The sequence below is a fragment of the Copadichromis virginalis genome, linkage group LG7, assembly GCF_057382275.1.
Source record: "Copadichromis virginalis isolate Kocher_CV1m ecotype Utaka linkage group LG7, C_Virginalis_male_GT1.1, whole genome shotgun sequence".
Lineage (NCBI taxonomy): Eukaryota > Metazoa > Chordata > Actinopteri > Cichliformes > Cichlidae > Copadichromis > Copadichromis virginalis.
Genome location: NC_140624.1, coordinates 17,834,839 through 17,851,598, shown reverse-complemented (window position 1 = coordinate 17,851,598; position 16,760 = coordinate 17,834,839). Strand labels below are relative to the sequence as shown.

General features: G+C 37.4%; 2 protein-coding genes and 1 long non-coding RNA gene across 4 annotated transcripts; 1 reads left to right on the top strand and 2 right to left on the bottom strand.

Annotated features, from left to right (window-relative positions):
* The first annotated feature begins 2,374 nt into the window (after positions 1 to 2,374).
* LOC146704860 (uncharacterized) lies at positions 2,375 to 7,420 on the top strand. The gene is made up of 3 exons (XR_014921225.1): positions 2,375 to 2,415; positions 6,519 to 6,574; positions 7,216 to 7,420. It is a non-coding gene; the product is annotated as an uncharacterized LOC146704860 (long non-coding RNA).
* LOC146704859 (troponin I, fast skeletal muscle-like) lies at positions 6,614 to 11,701 on the bottom strand. Of its 2 annotated transcripts, none has more exons than XM_085462284.1 (7): positions 11,643 to 11,701; positions 9,078 to 10,375; positions 8,093 to 8,364; positions 7,828 to 7,959; positions 7,517 to 7,606; positions 7,186 to 7,359; positions 6,614 to 7,006 (listed from the first exon to the last, which is right to left on the bottom strand). In XM_085462284.1, the coding sequence occupies exons 4-7, from the start codon at positions 7,930 to 7,932 to the stop codon at positions 6,920 to 6,922; spliced, it is 456 nt and encodes a 151-aa protein (XP_085318410.1). In that variant the 5' UTR covers positions 7,933 to 7,959; positions 8,093 to 8,364; positions 9,078 to 10,375; positions 11,643 to 11,701; the 3' UTR covers positions 6,614 to 6,919. The 2 variants fall into 2 exon arrangements, with proteins under 2 accessions (XP_085318410.1, XP_085318411.1); XM_085462285.1 differs by having other exon boundaries at positions 9,078 to 10,459; positions 11,643 to 11,697.
* A 349-nt stretch (positions 11,702 to 12,050) lies between these two features.
* On the bottom strand, positions 12,051 to 13,353 carry LOC146704858 (troponin I, slow skeletal muscle-like). Its single transcript, XM_085462286.1, has 5 exons — positions 13,143 to 13,353; positions 12,856 to 12,987; positions 12,686 to 12,775; positions 12,332 to 12,502; positions 12,051 to 12,215 (listed from the first exon to the last, which is right to left on the bottom strand). Exons 2-5 carry the CDS (start codon positions 12,958 to 12,960, stop codon positions 12,129 to 12,131), a joined length of 453 nt encoding a protein of 150 aa, XP_085318412.1. The 5' UTR covers positions 12,961 to 12,987; positions 13,143 to 13,353; the 3' UTR covers positions 12,051 to 12,128.
* Positions 13,354 to 16,760: the final 3,407 nt, after the last annotated feature.

Below are 16,760 nucleotides of genomic sequence, written 5' to 3'. Positions count from 1 at the left end.
ACACCAAGAACCCCAGGCTCTGAGTCTGGCCTCCACATTCTTCAGATCCCAAACCAAATGAATATCTACAAGATCTGCCAGAGCACACTTCATCATCGGTGGCCCCAGCAAAACTCAAGCCAACCCACAGGATCCAAAGGAACCACTGCAAGTGCTCTGGTTCCAGACATCACAGGATAGTCTAGTGGTGTTGTGTCCATGCCCTGATAGGTCAGAGCAACACAATACTAGTAAGGTGTTAATAATGATGTAGCTGATCGCTTTTCTAACTGAAGAAAAGCTTTAACTAAGTTTAAAAAGTCAGCAAGTGTTGTTATTCCAGGAGTCACTTGGTTTTAAGTCTTTGTCTTTCTTGCAGTTCACAAAACAAGATAATATACAGATAACAAATAGTGTAAAGAAATCTATCCATTTTCTTACATTCATGTTCGACCACATGTTTGCTTCCATATTTTCTAAAATAATAACACACACACACACACACGCACACACTTTAATAAATACATACATAAAAAAAACATCCAGCAAAAATGATTTTAATTGTTACTTTAACAGATTAATTTGTGGTTAGGAAATAATATCTCTTTTACTGGCATTCAACCTCACGATTGAGCAACACCCCATTTTTGACATGTAACCAATTTATTATTGTTCCAACTATAATTTAGAGTCTACAATGTCTGTTATTTTGAGTGTCATTATATCAGAATAATAGCTGTTTGGCTCCAAACTAATAAGATGTCCATAATTTACAGATGTGTTTTGTCTTGATTTAAACCAGCTGAATAATGCAACCTTTGAGTCACATTTAAAATTCCCATGGGTTACTGAGGAAAAGGCCACAATCTCACAGCCAAATTGTTTCCAATTAGCTCCCAGCTTTCTGTTGATCTTGCACACCACAATTTTTAAAAGTACAGAGGCCAAAATAAATAGAGACACTGTACGGTGCTATTCCAAAGTCTGGGAGAGAATAGTTGGAACGGCAAAGATATTTTATGTCACACATGAAAGCATTTGCTCAGGATTATACATTTGCAGAATTTTCTGAATCATTAGCTAATACCAATTTCACAGAATCTGTTGTTTCATATTGTTTAACTGCAGGCTGTAAACCTGCAGTATTACAGTTTTGTTTCAGTCTCACCTCTTTCAAAGCACTATTTTTGGCTGCTTTTATTTCCCTCGGGAATAAGACCACAATGAAGACTTAAACCAGAATTCAAGGAAGGTGAATATAGGGAATATTGCTGTATATTAAGTCATACTGGAACCTATGAAGCCAGGACCAAGTTTTCAAAAAGGGGCTTTATGCTTCTATTATATGTGGTTAAGTTGTTAGAGCCGTGCTGCCACTTGGAGGTAGCATTTATTAATTTTGCCTTCATAACAGAGTAATTTTACAGTAACCTTTAAAACATTTCGAAAAACCCTTTTCTGTCTATTCTCCTTTTTGACATTTAAATTTTTTTTTATTTATTTACCTATGGACTATATAAATAGAATAGAATAATTCTTTAATTGTCCCACAAGGGGAAATTTGGTTGTATTAGCAGCAAAAAAGCACATATACAAACAGAACAGGACACAGAACAGAAACACAATTTTTACATATTTTACATCTTGGACAATAGTTACCAAAGCAGAGTACTGTACAGTTATACAAATTAGAGTACAGATAAGTGGAAAACCCAGGTTGTAGTGTGCAAACAGAGCAGGATACTGAAAGATGTTTAAATAGTTAATGTTACGGTCGCTGACCTCTAGTGGCTCTCCCTCTGTAGAAGAGTTTTTTTTCTCCTTTTCTTGTGTTGCAGGTCTGCCTCATGAGCCACAGCTGAGGTGTGTTCCAGCTCGTCAGCCACGGCATATAGTCTGCCATCCTAAACTGCCACACCCCTGCCACTTCCCCCATTTTTGCCAGAGCTGTGAGCTATAGTGTTTTGGGCAGCGGGCCTTTGTGTGTGTGTGTGTGTGTGTGTGTGTGTGTGTGTGTGTGTGTGTGTGTGTGTGTGTGTGTGTGTGTGTGTGTGTGTGTGTGTGTGTGTGTGTGTGTGTGAGTGAGTGAGTGAGTGAGAACTTAAACTCTGTGAAACTTTGGTTTTCTTTCTTTTATTGTAAGCAAAGGTGTGCCCTTATTGCCATTTTTGTTTCAACTGTTTTCTCCTGTTTTTGGTTAGACAGGGAGCTCAGCCATTGTATTTTGTTTTGGTTAGAGAGTACTTGGGGCCCGTTCTTCGTACCTCGCTAAGTAAGTTAGCTGGATTTGATTGTTGACGATTTTGCGTGATCTTGGATCGTTCGGTTCCCCGAAGTTCATCCGGGACTTGCTGTCATAGCAACAGAGCCGTAAGCGTAAACCTGCTCGGGAGCAGGTTTACTTTATGTAAACAGGATTAGATCGCGGCCATGCAGGTATGTCCGCTTCATTTATAAGAAAGCAACAGCGATATTCCACCACTGTTTCACCATAAATAAATAACATCAATGTAACTGAAGATAATGCAGCACTTGATCCTTTTATTGATTTCACACAGATACATACAGGTCATTTCCTAAAAAAGGGAAATGTACTATTAACATTCTATTACATGTATGTGATTATTACAGATGTAATTCATATTTCAGAGTAGTAATTGTAAATTACTTCGTGTAATCAAGATGAGCGACCACGGCTATAAAAGCGAAGGTGGATTTGGGAAGCCTGTCGCAGCCATGTCCTGTCCGTTTACGCGAGCAAGTACGAACCATGGCTATGCTTTCGCTCCTTACTTAGACCCCCAAAATGGCGGATCGGGCCAAAATCCTTTCCACGCCCACCCCTGTGACATCACGCTCCAAAGCCCGGACAGACAGGATCCTTTAGCTCAACGCGACAGTGTGCTAATTGAGAGATATCGATTTTCCCGTGAGGATATTATTTACTCAACCAACTTGTTGACGAGGGGGTGCAGGACCACCACCTGTCTTTTTTTTTTGCTCTGCCCTTTTCTTGGTTGCTGTTATGAACAAACAAACAGATTATTCCAGGGTCTCTTTCCAAGAGACGAAAAGCAATATAAGTGATAAACATTACCATTCTGTAGAATATTCTTATATTTCACTTTTACTTGTTCCCATGTTCTAGTGGGTCCTGTTGTGGCTCTAATGTGAAAGGGGATATAATATAACATATTATAATATAATATAATGTAATATAATATTGGATAATATAGTGTGATATGATAAATCTACCCTACCGCCTACTGGTGTTGGCCAGAGGGGCCGATGGCGCGATATGGCAGCCTGGCTTCTGTCAGTCTGCCCCAGGGCAGCTGTGGCTACAACCGTAGCTGCCTCCACCAGTGTGTGAATGTGAGAGTGAATGAATAGTGGCATTGTCATGCGCTTTGGGTGCCTTGAAAAGCGCTATATAAATCAACTCCATTATTATTATTATTATTAAATTACTTACGAGTTTAATTTGTCAGCAGCTTTCTGCCAGCCCTCTCTCCTTGCTTTTGCAGCCTTTGCAGTGTTCCCTTGCGTTCTGATTAAACTCTGAAACTCCTGAAATCCCTCACTCAAGAGTTCTTGCTCTGCTGCCGAAAAATACCGAGCGCGCTCCTTCGACATTTTTGCCGACCAATCAGAGGGTTGCCGATCAATGTTTCTACTATCGATGCGTAGCCCCTTTTACGACACCCAGTGATCTCACATTACTTCATCCAGCTATACTAATCGTCAACAGCAGGTGTGTTCGGAGAACCGGAATAGCGAGCTCACGGTTAGCGCGATGATTTGGTCTTGGATGTGTCATTTGATCTTGGATGTAGTAAGCGACGTACGAAGAACGGGCCCTTGGTTTGATTTTTAGCTAAAAGGGGGGTTTTGTTTGTTGTTTTGGCCTTGGAGACCCTGAAGAAAAGAGCTTCCCTGTGTTTATTTTTACTGTAGTAGTTTTGGGCAATAAATCAAGTTCAATGACATCTATTCTCCAGTAGTTCATGTTTTCTCTTTCACTTTGTGTTACCCCTCACCCCAGTCAGCACTTCGTTTTTAAGTGGGGCGTAACAGTTAACAATATTTAGAATAATCAGAAAAGTACAGATTGTGTATTGTACCTGTGCATTAAAAAGTAGGCATGTAACTTCCAATAAGTTAGTGTATATGTAAACTGAGAAAAGTAATGTGCAAGTTATAACAGCAGAAGTTGTTACAGCGCTGATGTAAACATCTATGTTTGTTGGGAGCAGTTTTGATTGTAGTCTGACAGCTCAGGGAGGAAGGACCTGTGGAAACGCTCCTTCATGCATCTAGGATGCAGCAGTCTGTCACTGAAGGAGCTCTGCAGTTCAACAGAGTTTTACCAGACGGATTTGGAGGAGGAACTCTGTCAGAGCAGCTTCTCTCTCCTCTTCAGTTGATCACTTTCCCCCTGCTAACACAATATAATCTGAATGGGGGGAAAAATGCATCAAGAGTGATGCATTTCTTATTTAAAATATTAAATATAATTCTTATATATGATTCTTACACGCAACATGACTTTTCTCACATTATAGGATACTATACACATATATTATGTTATTATGTTTAAATATTGTAAACAATATTTACAAATGTGATGCTGGGACGGATGCAAATATAGTAAATTCTCTGCATGTTTAGCACAGCTGGGCTGTATGCTGAGTATTGGTGATATGATGTTTATATACCCACCCCACACATTAATTGTCCTGTTAAAGCAGATCAATGAATTTGAGCATTTTACTCAAAGCTTTTTATTTTTCAGTTTCTCTGTTGTAATATAGAGGTGGATAGACATACATGGAAGACAACAGTGTTTAATTTGCTCTTAGTGGATAACATTATGAAAGGACAAGACAGTGCTCTGCTCTATGTTAGTGACAGTAGTAGCAATAACTGTGTATCCACTGCACTGGATATTGATCAGGAATCTGTCCCTATGATGCCAGACAGTTCGCTTAGATGCACCTCAAAACTGCATGCATGAGTCAGTGAGTATGACAGACAAGCACTAATGACTATTTGACAGGCAGTCAATCCATTTTATAGTGTTGTACTAACGACTAACTACTGAACGAGTGTCTAAAATAGAGTCTTGTCTGTGCTGCTGCTACTGTTTGTTCACCAAGAGAAGAATTTAATGTTGTGCAATGCATCACTACAATTTTCGAATAGAAGACAGTTAAACTTAATTTCTTGGCTCAGAATTTTGGGTGTCCACCTGTTAGTGGATGTGACAGGAAGTATTTAAAGACGTTATTAAACTTATGTCAGGTCAGTCACATTCACATTATACCAGAGTCAGATCAGATCCAGCTGTTAAGAAGTCAAACAGCAGGGAGAAATCAACTAAGAGTGTTGTCATGTATTTGCTCTGCAGCTTTATTTATCAAACTAACGTGTCCATCTATAGTGCCACTATCGAAAATACTTTCCTACAGCGTAGTTTCTAGTGGGCACAGCTGATACACATCACAATTGCTTTATTGGGGTTTTAAAATCTCATTGCAAAAAGTCAGAAATAGTATATTTAGTGCACATCATCTGCAAGTTGTGATAGCACATTACAGGAACAGCTTGGAGTTAGAACAACACCAAAGGTTTGTCCTGCTTTATTTAGGGGAATAGAGAAATGAGGACAGGTGCTCGTCAGGGCTGGTGGTAAACTGAGCCAGTGTAGAGTTCAGTTTGCATCAGTGTTGTAACCGGGAGTTATGTTCACTCAAAAGGCTGCAACTCACATCCTCACACAAGGATTGGTAGACAGCAAACAATTAAATAAGAATGCTGAAGTGCAAGTCTGAGATAGTTAAATGCTATATTTAGACTCTTAATATTTGTTTTGAAGTAGTATCTCACTGATTTAGTGGTACAGTAACGTTGAGAGTGGTACACTAAAGTTCAAAGTGGTCCTTAGCACAGAAAAAGCTCCAAAATCCTTCATCCTGCACTTCATATAATGTGATCAGTGGGATATTTTCCGTAAACTCTCTCTGCCTGGCCGACCAGAATAAAAACCTCTACATTTACATTTACTTCCACTTTCTAATGATGTGCATATCAGGCTAGCAGACAGTGTGCTGGTCGCATGAATTGCTGCGATCTTCACCACACTTAAAATGTTTATTTACTTTCCATAATCACAAAATTTCCCTGTCCTCATTTTAGGTTCTCAGTGCATTAGTTGTAGAAAGTGAGAATTAAAACGACCTTTTTGTTAGATTTTTTATTGAGGTTTATAATAATAATCCTCCCACTGTCTCTTTGAGTTTTTATTTAATATGTTTTATGTATCTTTGCCATCGTGCACCACCTAATCTACAATCGTACTGCATTTGCTACATTAAATTTCTGTCGAGTTAGGGAAAATTGCAACCCTGTGTGTTTTTTCATCTTGCAAATCATTTTTTTTTGTAATATTTGAATGAAATAGTTAAAAATCGGAATGAAAAGAGCTTTACTCCAATTTCTCACTCAGTTAACAGACTCTTTTCCCCCCAACTCTGCAGGTGCTGATGTGTGGCAACGGTATGTGCTATAACAACTTCTGTGGCTTTAAAAAAAAGTACGTAAAAGATATAAAAGAAAAAGTACAGTGGCAGGTTTCTGCATCAGAAGTTTATTGTTATTATAATTATTGTTGTTGTTATTATGATGATGATAGTATTTTACAGAGATTTTAAGATAAAGAATAAAAGCAAAATCTGCTGTTTTCTGACTGTGGTGAACATACAAACCAGATAAAACTTCAACAAAGTGCAATTTGTGTATTTGTAAAACATACTTTTTCACTCCAATTAATATTTTTGCAAGTCTTTTAACACACTGACACTAAAACATACACTTTGTAGTTACTCATTGTGCACCGTGACATTAAGATTTTATTTTAAGTGCTGTCCAAAACGTGAATCTATTGTCCGGCATCAAATAGCTTCTTCCTGCCCTCCATACCAGACATGGCCTCCACATTCTTACGCCAATCAGTCACCTCCTCTTTCTGTTCACAGGAAGAAAATAATTCTTAGTGAAATGTTTCCCTAAAATAACCCGGAAATCATTTGAGCAATACTATCAACTTGTTGTAACTCGAATGTAACCATTATTTCAGATTAAACACTTTAAGCCAAGGGGTCAAGTTACCTGAAGTGATCTTAACACACTGACTGTGGCACTTACCTTCTCCTCCTCTTTCTTCACTGTCTTCAGGTTTGCCTTAAAGTCCACAGACTCTTTGACCTTGGATCCCAGCAGAGCACCCAACATGGCGTCAGCTGAGATCTTCACCCTCTTGAGAGCAGGCCGCTTCATCTTTCCTTTTAAGTCAAAGACTTTTTGAGAAAGATTTTCAATCTGCAGGAAACACATTAAAATGATAAGAATGAACTATGCTGTTGTGCAGAACCTGTTTCTAAATAATGATAACATTTGAGATATAATGACAAAAAAGGACAAGTAAAACATGTAATGTTAAGAAAGCCATTTCTGAAGGTCATAAAGAATGAAAAACCTCCTTGTTGTTTTTGGCAACTTTCACTTCACTATCATACCGTTCTTCGTCTACCACATCAATCTTTTGGTGCAGTTCTTTGCACAGAGCCTACATAAACAGAACAATATCAAATTGTTAAACAGAAGAGCATGAGCAAAAAAGATTCCTGCTCATTCCAGTGTCATAAATTACCAAAAATAAGATGGAGAAAACAGCACACATGAAAATGGTGTATATGCATGGCATCTGTACACATTAGAGAGTTACTTATGTGTGGGGCATTTCCACTGTGTTATTTCAGTGATGCTTCTGCAGTGACCTGCACATACCTGAAGGTCCTGCAGAGACAAACCAGACAGCTGAAGTGGAGGGACTCTCTCCCTCAAAGTCGTCTCTCTCTTCAGCTTCTTTTGCTCCTTTTCATCCTCCAACATCACAGTTGCTGTTTTCAGCAGCTTGGTCTAAGTTGTAGAAAATGCACGTAATGACTCAAATAACTGATAATAAATAACTAATATGGACTCCTGAATGAACAGCTTTCTAGTTTTGCTATGCATATTTCATCTGTTTTAGTAAAAACAAAGAAGAAAATACCTTAAGGGCAAGTCTGCGGGCTGCAGAAATCTTTGATTTTCTCTACAAATAAAAAGTAGACAAAAATACATTTTTTCAAATAATAATGTTAAACAACTGTTTAACTTCTTTGGAGATGTTAAGAACTTAGAAGAACTCACAGATCTGTGGTGGGTATGATGGTGTGGAAAAGGATAAGAAATAACAAGAGTTTGTTTCTACATGTTAAAAATATTTTTTAAATGCCTGTGGAAAAAAATGTCACTTACGCTTCAGCCATGGTTGACTTTTGTCTGTAAAATAATTAATACTGAAGTGAGAAAATCTACTTTTGGTAAAAAGGTTGTAAGAGAAGCATTATTAGCAGCGTATGAATGCATGATCACAGTATTATAACGTTTTAACAAGCTTCTAGGCTATGGTTCAATTTTGTAAACTATTTTCACTAGCCTGTTTTTTATACTTCTTCGCATGCTGTCACATCTTTTTACCGAGACAAGTCAAAGTAATCCAGACCTTGGACTGCTTTTTTTTTAAAATATAAATGTTATGAAAGTTAAAAGTTTTAAATTGCCAACACTGCATGCTTGAGGGTCACAGATACTTTGAATGATATTCCTTTTTTAGTCCCGTTTGATAAAACCCAGATCAGAATAAAAATATAAATCTTTTAATCAGTTTAATTTAATTTTTAAAATGATAGATCTACAAAGATGGATTTTTGTAGAAAATGTATATAGCTGCTACAAATGAATAAAAGACACATTAACATCGAAATTACTTAAATTAGTTTAAACACATTGATGTGACCCAAGATTAGATATAAATGTGGCCAGTATTCTTATAAATATTGAACTTGTGAAAATACTATATTTCTTATACATTTTTTCATGATAGCTTTGTGTGTGTCATAATCTAATAAGGCACCTGTCAGTAATAACATCATAATAGAAAAAGAAACCCTTAACCTACACTACCATCACTCATACACATATATTAAACATACCTTTTTTAATCTCTGCAGAACACCCAGTTGGTGTGATCAGTCTCTGTCTTTAAATGACTGCAAGAAAACTCAAGTCAAATTTAATGACTCCTATTGCCTTCTCTGAGTGGCCAACCCAAAATAGCCTCCTCTATCCTGACAGCCAGTATATTGCATATCACTACACTTCTATCCCCCAGCAGTAGAAATATGTCAACACTGAGCCATTATCACTGATGAATACTTGTTAATCTACACTGTGCGCTTATCTTGAGCCACCTCTCGTTTTTTTGCATTTTGCTTAAAGGAGCCTGATCTTTTTGTAATGTTTTCAAAAGTGGTCTTACGCAGCAGTTCTCTGAGCTTTCTGAAGGTCTGTTTGTCAAAGTGTTTCTTTGAATATTGGCTGCTTTTTCACTCATTCTCAGTCGTGGCCATTTTCAGAAGAATGTTTGTTTGTTAATTTCTTTGATAATCATTAATGATTCAAGAATATACCAGGTAATTAACTCAAGGAATGAACCAACGCTGTGTCTACAGATGACAGGCTGCTTAGCAGATGATCTGCTCACATTTCTTTAGTTGAATCTACAAAACCTACAAAAGATAACGCACGCATTTCACAGGTGTTGTAGTATTTTTGCACCAGCAAAGTGATTCCCAAAAAGTATTAGCTGAAAACTTGTTAAATCCCAGCATGATGTGCAGTGTGCATTACAAATAAAAAGGAAATTGGACATGTAGAGAACAAAATAAGGATTGGCAGTCTTAAAAACAGTAGATGAACAGTACCTGAAAGTCATGTCCTTATGAAATAGAAAACAATCCGACAAAGACCTGACACGGGACCAGAGAGATACGTCTGGCCCTTAAGTTGGTATATCAGCTGTTCACTGAGGTCTCATGAGAAAGTGCATCAGTTGAAGGGTGGCTGTCAAAAAGCAATTCTTAAGGAAGTGAAACAGGAAGAAAAGGCTGAGGCCAAACTGCACCAGAACTGGATTGAAAATCAACGAAAACTCTCACGAATCCACATTTGAAATTTTTGGTTCAAATCATCATCAGTATGTACAGAGGTGGTCAGGAGAGAGGTAAACCAATAAGTGTGTACAGCCATCTGTAAAATACGATGGAGGCTCTGTCATGGTTTGGGGACGCATTTAAGGCAGTGGTGTTAGAGAGCTTTAAAAATTGATGGAGTCATGAAAACAGAAAAGTACCATCAGATTTACCTACCATGCAATACCACGTAGAAAGCATTTGAGGCAACGCTTCATTTCAATGGTCCCCAACACACTACCAATGCAGTAAAAGCATACCTGGATAGAAAAACACACAGTGGAGTCACGAGCTGGCCTCCCCAGAGCCTGGACATCAACAGTGTTGAAGTAGTCTGGGATCATCTTAACAGAGAGTGGAATGAAAGGCAGCCAACATCGAAAACAGAGATTTAAATGCCCTTTAAGAAATCTGTAAAACTATTCCTGGAGACTACTTAAAGAAATTACCAAGAGTGTTCAGGTTGTGTTTAAGATTAAAGGTCAATATTTGGTCAGTACCACATCTACTTTCAAGCCAATTAAAATTGTACAAACTGCTTTCCCTTATATGCTGTATTTCCATGTATGTTTGCACACACCTGTCAGTAATTCACTTCACCGATTTCCCATTTTCCAGGCAAAAATACAAAAAATTTAAAAATAGGAAAAAAATGAAAATCTATTTTAAAAAAAGGCAAAATCACTTATACAGGCACATTTGTTTAATTGGCATCACACATACTGCAGATATTGGAATAGCGATAAACAATTAAAAACACTTTGAAAGGAAAAATCAAAATCCAGATAATCTGGATTTTCTTTAGTGCAGTTTTAATGTGCAAATATTAGAATTTATTACATAATTAGTAGGGGTGCAACGATACACAAAATTCACGGTTCGGTTCGATACTTTGGTGTCACCGTTCAATATTTTTTCGATACAAAAAAATGTTCATGCTTTTTTAATTTGTCATTTATTAATATTATAAATATATATTTTAACTCAAATTTAAATTTAATGTTGCTGAAACAACAAAGGGATAAAATAATAAATCTATCTGATCGAGAAATCACTCATCTTTGGAAAAGAGAGTTTATTACAGAGAAATGGCTCTTTCCGAAATAAAAGCTATACTACTCTTCTTCTGGGCTATATTCTCAGCAGCATATTAAACATATCAGGTCCCCATAAGGAGAATCATGTGCTAACGGCTGTCTAAATGACTCTGGTAAAGTTTGTAGCATGCGTGCTTGTTGTTTTTGTCTGCTTCCACTTGTCTTTGCACTAGGATGATGTCAGCGTAAATGTGCAGTCATATTCATTTTGTTCCCACTAGTGCTGTCAGCGTTAATCTGAAATGACGTTAATGCAACAACACGGCAAATCTCCGTCAACGAGCTACCCCTGATCGCCCTGTGCGTGGGGCTGGACGGCGTCAACACGTTAACGAGCTAACTGCGCTAATGCAGTAGTTCCCACCAATGTAATTGAGCATTGCGTGGCACATCCGACATACTGTTTTACTTTTGTCCATGACGCGCTTACCTTCAGGGTCATACTTCACATGAAGACCAAAATAGTTCCAAAGGCCAGATCTGAATGAGGGTGGGGGAGGTTCAATTCGCCATGTTGCAAGGAGCTTAGCTTCTGTCATGCTAGTTTGTGCTGCGCTCAGTGGATCTGCGCTTGACAGTGCAGCCTAGGCGGAGTAGTCGAACGCAGATCCACTGAGCTCTCAACACAGACAGCATCGTCAGAAGAAAAGTTGATAAAATAAATAAAAAATGTTGTATTGTTCGATACATATGCGTACCGAACCGAAAGCACTGTATCGAACGGTTCAATATCGATACGAGTGTTGTTGCACTCGTATCGTATTTTCTACTTACAAGTGTACATTAAGTCATGTTGACAAGTTTTGATTCACTCAGATAAAAACTCACTCACTTCAGCTTATGTATTGCAAACTAAAGCTTTATTTTAGCAAGATGTGTTGCTAATATAGCTTTATTTTTAACATGAGCAAAATTTTTATTGTCCAGCATTAAACATCTTCTTTCTGCCTTCCATGCCGGACATGGCTTCCACGTTCTTCCTCCAGTCCGTCACTTCTTCCCTCTGTTTAAATATTAATTATGATTATTAAAATAAAAATACACAGATTTTAAATTACTCATTAATTTAGTTTAATTTAGTTTTTTGTGTAATTTTTGTTGCCATTTTGAAGTTTTTACCTTTTCATCTTCTTTCTTTACTGTCTTGAGGTTGGCCTTGAAATCAGCCTTTGTTAGTCTGGAGGTCTCGGTGCATGCACCCAGCATATCGTCTGTTGTTTTCTTGACCCTTTTCAAATTGGGCTTCTTTATACCCTTCAGCTCAATGATCTTCTGACTGAGTGATATAATCTGTGCAGCAAACATCAAACATGTGTATAACGTTTACACTCTGACAATGAAAGTACCTGCTGTTATTAACCGCTGTAGGTTTTAACCAACCCGTTCACCACTAGGGGCAGCATATTACCACCATTTTTTACACGCAGGACTATACAAAAAGTACTTTTACACTGTGATTCAGAATGTTTGTACCTCTTTCTCGTTTTTGCCTGCTTTGACCTCCATATCATAACGTGTTTCATCCACTACGTCAATTTTACGATGTAATTCTTTGCAAAGTTCCTGTACAGAAGAAAAAGAAAGATGTTTAAATGACATAAATTAATTAATTACCGATCATTTAAAATTTGTTTGGTCAGTACCTGGAGCTCCTGGACTGACATTCCTGACAGCTGCAGTGGAGGGTATGACTCATTCACAACTCTTTCTTTCTCCCTTTCCTTCTCTTCACCTTCTACCACCAGCATAGCAGCAGCCTTTTTCAGCAGTTTGGACTAAAATATAGTAAGGATTGAATCACTCTTTATAACATTAAAAACAATGGCTCTTTTGAATAATAATGATGATAACTATAAAAAATTAAAATGATAATAAAAAACCAAACACAACAAATGCAAAACACAAGTTCCTTTGAATCTATAAGACCTACTTTCAAAAGGAGTCGGCGTGTAACAGCAAACTTTCGCTTTCTCTTGGACTAAAACCAAAGGAGGTAAATTAGTGTAGATGATAAATATCATATGAAGTGCATAAAACTTCGAATTTGGATTAGGGATCAATTAATCGTTGTGAACATTGGCATTTTTACTCACCGGTCTTCATTATCAACATGGTGGTATGAGTACACACACACACACACACACACACACACACACACACACACAGATCACTTGTTTTATTTTTTTTTTACCTGAGAAAGGTTTTTTAAAATAGGTGAATGATGTAACATATTAAACAAATTATACCGTACTAGGAGAATACTCACCCCTCAGACATTGCTGCAGCTTATTGTGCCTTTGGAAGAGAAGTACATTTTTTAACATCTAGTATCACAAATATAGATTCACAGATTTTCAGGTTAGTTTAAATTAGAGATGGCACGATACCACTTTTTTATGTCCGATACCGATACCGATATCATAAATTTGGATATCTGCCGATACCGATATGAATCCGATATAGTGTTTTTTAATCAACAAAACTGTTTTTTAAAATATCTTGCTGCATTTTGCAAGTCTGCAAGTTCATACTCAAGTTTAAAACAACAACTACACTAAAGCTATTCTGTTATACCTGTATACAAAAAAAATATTTCATAGTTCAGCAATACTGATCAATCTAATAAACTTAGACCTACACCATCCTCCCTATTCTGGTATTTTAAAGAGTACTTAGCGTAAATATTAAGCAACCTAACTAATAGGGTTCCAACTCCCAGCAACAACAAAAATAAATAAATAAAAAATAGGGAACCACCCCTCACGCTCCACCTCATGATGCTTAATCGACGTAATCAACCTTAATTTGATGCAGTGTGAAAAAAAAAATGCACAGAAATCAATTCTTTTTCAAGAAATATTAAATAGATTCAACATCTTTCTTCAACAAAATTGCAGACTGCACAGATGGTACCTTCCCAAAGTAAAAAGTACTGTAGCTTACTAGGGTATATATATTAGACTTAATAGTCACTATATACAGTAATTGACTTCTATTCATTTTACATCAAATTAAAACTTTGGGTGTCAGATAATTATTTATTAAAAGCTAGACATTTTAAATGAGAATAAGAAAGAAAAGTATGTCTTTGTGCCCCCTTTTCCCAGTTAATGCCCTATCGGCCCCCCTGGCTAAACTTTGCTAGATCCGCCCCTGCACAGTTACCAGCCGTCAGCTACGTAGAAAAAGATCCTGGTGTAGAAAGTAATATTAAATAAATTCTAACAACAGCTTATCAAGCTTAAACGTGCTGCTGTTGTTCAGCCGCTGGTTTCCTCTTTCTGGTGCAAAGTGGACCAAAAACAAACTAGAGACACGGACTCGCGACAGAAAAGCCGATCAGCTGATCATTTAAGCAGTTTCACAATTGAAGTAGCAGCAAGAAGAGGCAGTCGCTCGTTAAGCTTAACGTGGGAATGCTTTACAAACATTCAGAGATGGACTTACACACGTGCTTTACTTCTCTCGGGGATAACTTTGTCGGAGATGAAATGCCAGGTTGCTAGCGAAGCTCCAAATGCTATCCAGACCACCGACAGGTCCCGCATGCCACAGCCGCTCTATCACGTGACGCATACTGCTCCGACTGCTAACGTTCTGAGGTGAGTTACGGTGTGTTGCAAGTTTTGTGAGGTGCTTTCGTGATATTTAATGGATCGGATTACATTTTTTATTTTTCTCCGATATCCGATCCAGTAATTTAGGTCAGTATCGGACCGATACCGATACGTAATATCGGATCGGTCCATCTCTAGTTTAAATTAATGTTCAAGCAAACATTTCAAAGGTTAAAGGTTTTGAACGTGATACTGTGAAGCTTCTCTTTCTCATATCTTGGTGTAAAGTTAATATTTTGGGGGGCTTTGGATGCAAACTACATTTATAATCCAGGTGATGTTGTCACCTAATTTGTGGACTCTTATTTTGAAGGCTGAATCCCATGGTCTTGTTTTTTTAACCGCATATTAAGAGCAAAGGGTGGAACTAAGCAAGAAATAAATTAGTGCATATGCATACAAAAGCAACTTGCAACTATGACCATAATTGACAAAATGAACAGAATCTTGTATTTTTAAAATATTTTTATTTAAAAATGTAAAACTAGTGATTGAGACCAAAAACCTATGAGGGATTTACTGAGGTCATGGGTCACATAAGCTCAATGGTTATTTTCCCATAGACTTCAAAACAGCTGGAATTCTTTTTAAAACCTCTTTTTAGAGTTGCCCCCTGCTAGTCATTAAAAATAATGCATGATTAAGGCTTTTGGGACCTGTAGGCCATCCTTTAGTTACAGTATTGGGTTTGGATTTGTGATCAAAGAAAAAACATACTGGAATATATTATCTTGTACTTTGGGAAGCTGTAACTAACAACTATTTTCTTATTTTGTTCTCTTTTATCCTTTTTTTTTAAACTTTTGTTTACACAAAGCAATCAACTATGTGAAAAGACGTACAAACTAATAGATAATAACAATTTAAAAAAGCACACATTATTATTATTCCTAGTATTCTCTGTTGATAATAAGATTAGGGAATTCGAGATCTGCTAAACAGATTTATTTAGTCTAATAGCTCTCAGGGGCTTTCAGATAGTTTTCAGCTTTCTTCCCAGGAGTTGCCTGTTGCACAGCTATATTTGGCCACATTGCACTGTGTCCCATCAGCTGCTGTGGCCTTGATAATGCGAGAGACAGCCAAGCTACAAAAAGTTTGGCAGCACAGAAAGTGGAACAACACCATACCAGCAGATACCAGTAGATCTCATCCAGATTCATATTGTGGCACATTTTCTATCTTAGAAGATTGTTTATTTTGTTTCTCTGTTACCAACACTTAAATTTAGCTGGCTAATGTCTTTGAATAATCTCTCCATGATATATATGCTTTCATATTACGTAGCCTTCTCCTTATCTATATGTTTTTATTTACTCTGTATCTTTACCTTTAAAAACGTACTACTGATTACTACATTGTATTAAAGCGAATTTAATCGTGATAAACAGTTGTAGTTCTAAAAATAAAAAGCTCTCCTCACTTGACGACATTATCCAGTTTAAAATAAGCCATTCTAAGAGAGGGTGAAGGTCAAAGTCAACAAGCAAAGTCACAGCTGGTTTAAGGAAGCCTTCAGCCTTAGCTAGAAGGTTACCAGTTCATATGAGCAAACTATCGTCACTTATTACATTAGCTTTTAACTGCAGTGAAGGATCAAACGTGTTGTTACCAGAGCCAAAACACAGATGGGCAGTTTCATCCTCAGATTACATTTCCTCACTCAAGGGGTCAAGACATCATTAAGAAGCCTGAGATGTTGTGGGAGTAAAAGCTAGGCTGCCAAGTTCAAAAAGTTTTAAGACCTTGACAAAAGTAGCCACATAGCTGTGATCCTGTCACATAAATACCGGCTGCAGTATCACTGTCAGGGGCAGATATGCAGTATTCCTCTACCCCTGAGTTAAAACAAGACTCAGCTCGCCTGAGACAGCCAAAGGGCTTTAAATGCAGGTACTTTAACAACTCAGAAAATAAAACAGAATGGACCT